This window comes from Dipodomys ordii, unplaced genomic scaffold (assembly GCF_000151885.1).
Source record: "Dipodomys ordii isolate 6190 unplaced genomic scaffold, Dord_2.0 Scaffold156, whole genome shotgun sequence".
In the NCBI taxonomy this organism is placed as follows: Eukaryota; Metazoa; Chordata; class Mammalia; order Rodentia; family Heteromyidae; genus Dipodomys; species Dipodomys ordii.
This window is the reverse complement of record NW_012267372.1, coordinates 1397031-1400789: the sequence shown is the minus strand read 5'-3', so window position 1 is coordinate 1400789 and position 3759 is coordinate 1397031. Positions and strand designations below refer to the sequence as shown.

Below are 3759 nucleotides of genomic sequence, written 5' to 3'. Positions count from 1 at the left end.
GCGCCACGCGGCCTCCGCCTGGGACCTCACGGCCTCCACCCCGGGACCTCACGGCCTCCACCCCGGGCCCCCACAGCCTACGCCCCAGGCCCCCACGGCCTCGTCCCTGGGACCCCACAGCCCAGCCTCCTCCCTGGGATCCTCCACAGCCCAGCCTCCTCCCTAGGACCCAGGAAAACTGAGCTAGCTAGATTTTTCCGTCCTTGAAACCCTCAGTGTCTCGTTGCTCTTATTTCTGGGTCTCTTCACAATGGGGATCCAGATGCCCACTGTTCCTTAGATGCTGTGAATGTGGGGGGCACAGGCTTCCGGATGGAAAAGCAGCCCAGCCCTGGGCTCCCGTTGAACTCAGGTGTCAGGGACTTTGGACTCTGCCAGTCTGAAATGTGGGGGAGGGAAGGGCACCTAGAGTCCAGAAGCAGGTCTGCACCTCAGTCTGCAGGAGCCACGCCCCTTTCTAAGCAGTGGCTGCTTAGAAACACCTGAGCCCAGGTGACCGGCCTGCATGTCATTTTTTTGTTGTTTTGTTTTGGTCGTGGGGCTTGAACTCTGGGCCTGGGCGCTGTCCCTCAGCTCTTCAGCTCAAGGCGAGCGCTTTACCACTTGAGCCACAGCGCCACTTCTGGCTATTTCTGCTTATGTGGTGCTCAGGGATGGACCCCAGGACCTCATGCATGCAAGGCAAGCGCTCTACCACTGAGCCACCTTCCCAGTCCCTGCTGGTGGTTTATTGGAGAAGAAAGTACTAAGGCCTTTCCTGCCCCAGCTGGCTTTGAACTGCAATCCTCAGATCTCAGCTCCTGAGTAGCTAGGATTACAGGCGTGAGCCACCAGCGCCCAGCCTGCCTGTCACTTTTTGTTGTTCAGTCATGGGGCTTGTACTGTGGGCCTGGGCGCTGTCTCTCAGCTCTTCAGCTCAAGGTGAGCGCTCTACCACTTGAGCCATAGTGCCACTTCCAGTTTTCTAGTGGTTTATTGGAGATAAGAGTCTCACAGACTTTCTTGCCCAGGCTGGCTTTGAACCAAGATCCTAAGATCTCAGCCTCCTGAGTAGCTAAGATGACAGACATGAGCCACTGGTGCCTGGCTTGTTTTTGAGACAAGGTCTTACTGTGTAGTTCAGGCTAGCCTGCAACTCTAGATTCTCCTGTCTCGACTTCCTGAGTGCTGGGATTACAGGCATGTATCACCGCACCTGGTTTTAGGAATGAACTCTTACAATGCACTCATATATTACACAAGAGTCTGGGGGTTTAACCTTGTGGAGATTCCTAGACAGAGATGTGACTGGGAGCCCCAGGCCAGCTGGGTCCTCAGAGCTCATGTCTTCAGGAGGCAGCTGGCCAAGCTGGCCCTCATCTTCAGCCACATGCATGCAGAGCTGGGCACACTCTTCCCTGGGGGAAAATACCACGGCCACCTGTACCAGCTGACCAAGGCCCCCGCACACACCTTCTGGAGGAGCTGCTGTGGAGCCCGGTGAGTGATCACCCCCTGTCTAGGGACTCCTGAAACAGAAGGCCTCTTCCTACAGGCCACCCATCCTCAGCCCCCTTCCCTTCCCCACCCAGGTGCGTGGTGCCCTGGGCTGAGTTCCAGTCGCTGCTGGACACCTGCCACCCTGTGGAGGCCGGGCCCACCGCCCAGGCCTTGCGCTCTACCATGGACCTCACGTGCAGTGGCCACGTGTCCATCTTTGAGTTCGACATCTTCACCAGGCTCTTCCAGGTCAGGGTCCTGGGGCCTGGGGGGTCTGAGGAAGGAGGCTGAGGCCCGGACTCTTGGGTCTGGGGAAAGCAGGGTCGTGGGTCTCTCCCTTGGAAAGATTACTGTGCCCAGCCAGCCCCACAGGGGTGTAGGCTAGGGCTGGAGGTTAGCCCCAGCTACGCGAGGGGCGTGGCTGCCTCCTTGCTCCGCCCCCTGTGACCAGGCCACGCCCCTCGCAGCCCTGGCCCACGCTGCTGAAGAACTGGCAACTCCTGGCCGTCAACCATCCGGGCTACATGGCCTTCCTCACATACGACGAGGTCCAGGCCCGCTTGCAGTCCTGCAGGGACAAGCCGGGCAGGTAGGTGCGTGGGGAGGGGGGGGGCTGAGGGGTGCAGAGGAAGGGGGGGGGCGGCTGGAGGGAGCTGGCATTTCCCAGTAAGGACGGTGGAGACCACTCGGCATCCCTTCACCCCTCTCTGGCCCCTCCAGCTACATCTTCAGGCCTAGCTGCACCCGCCTGGGACAGTGGGCCATCGGCTACGTGAGCTCGGGTGGCAGCATTCTGCAGATCATCCCCTCCAACAAACCCCTGTTCCAGGTGCTCCTGGAGGGACAGAAGGACGGCCTGTGAGTCCCCATCCCGGCAGGTAGAAGGTGGAGGCAAAATCCACCTGGAAAGTTTCTGTCCAAATCAATAGGGGCCCAGGTTGGCCCCCCGGGCTGCAGTACCGCCGCCACACAGCAGGTGGCAGTCAAGCATCTGGAGTGTCACCGAGCTCCATCCACAAGGGGCCGTGTGAGGTCAGGTGGACAGGTGGACAGGTGGACAGATAAACTGGATTATCAGTGCTCATCGAAGCCTTTTGTTCTCTGAAACCACATCTAGGGAAGGTATTAGATCCTGAGCTATTGTTCCTTTGGTCACAACTTTTAGTTATCTTTAGTAGTTGTACAAAGGAGTTGCCATTCGACAAGGCAATTTTTGAGTACAGTGCCTCTGTTTTTGTTTTTTGGGTTTGTTTTTTTGTTGTTGTTGGTCGTGGGGCTTGAACTCTGGGCCTGGGCGCTGTCCTCAGCTTTTCAGCTCAAGGCCAGCCCTCTACCACTTGAGCCACACAACCACTTCCGGTTTTCTGAGTGATTAATTGGAGATAAGAGTTTCACAGACTTTGCCGCCCAGGCTGGCTTTGAACCCTGATCCTCAGTTCTCAGCCTCGTGAGTAGCTAGAATTACTGGTGTGAGCCAGTGGCGCCCAGTGTACAATGCATCTTGAACAACGTCATCCCTTTCAACATTCCTTCCCTTGCATTGAATGTAGAATATATATTGAATTTTGCCAGGCACCAGTGGCTCACGCTTGTAATCTTAACTACTCAAGAGACTGAGATCTGGGGCTGGGAAGGTGGCTCAGTGGTAGAGTGCTTGCCTTGCATGCATGAGGCTCTGGGTTTGATTCCTCAGCACCACATAAGCAGAATAAGCCGGAAGTAGCACTGTGGTTCAAGTAGTAGAGTGCTAGCCTTGAGCTGAAGAGCTGAGGGACAGCACCCAGGCCCAGAGCTCAGGCCCCATGACTGGCAAAAAAAAAAAAAAGAGAGAGAGAGAGACTGAGATCTGAAGATCAGGGTTCAATGCCAGGCCAGGCAGGAAAGTCTATATGAGTCTCTTATCTCCAATAAACTATTCAGAAATAGCTGTAAGTGGCATTCTGCTCAAGTGGTAGAGTGCTAGTCTTGAGTACAAAGAGGCTCAGGGACAGAGCTCAGGTCTTGAGTTCAAGCCCCAGGACTGGCAAAAAAATAAAAATGTGTACATTGATTTTTTTTTTTTTTGCCAGTCCTGGAGCTTGAACTCAGGGCCTGAGCACTGTCCCTGAGCTTCTTTTGCTCGAGGCTAGCACTACCACGTGAGACACAGAGCCACTCTGGCTTTTTTTTGTTTATGTAGTATTGAGAATTCGAACCCAGCCCCTACATTGAATTTTTTACTGAATTCTCCTCCACCCCTTCTCTTAATTACTTCTTTTTCTTTTTTCTTTCTTTTTTTTT

General features: G+C 55.0%; 1 protein-coding gene across 1 annotated transcript in view; it reads left to right on the top strand.

Annotated features, from left to right (window-relative positions):
• The window catches only part of Cblc (Cbl proto-oncogene C, E3 ubiquitin protein ligase), a 13847-nt gene that overhangs the window by 2588 nt on the left and 7500 nt on the right, over positions 1 to 3759 (top strand). Inside the window, exons 2-6 of the mRNA XM_013032598.1 lie at positions 1333 to 1479; positions 1572 to 1728; positions 1947 to 2068; positions 2200 to 2337; positions 2437 to 2506. Of these exons, the coding sequence (XP_012888052.1) occupies positions 1333 to 1479; positions 1572 to 1728; positions 1947 to 2068; positions 2200 to 2337; positions 2437 to 2506 (634 nt within the window). The remainder of the gene's footprint in view (positions 1 to 1332; positions 1480 to 1571; positions 1729 to 1946; positions 2069 to 2199; positions 2338 to 2436; positions 2507 to 3759) is intronic.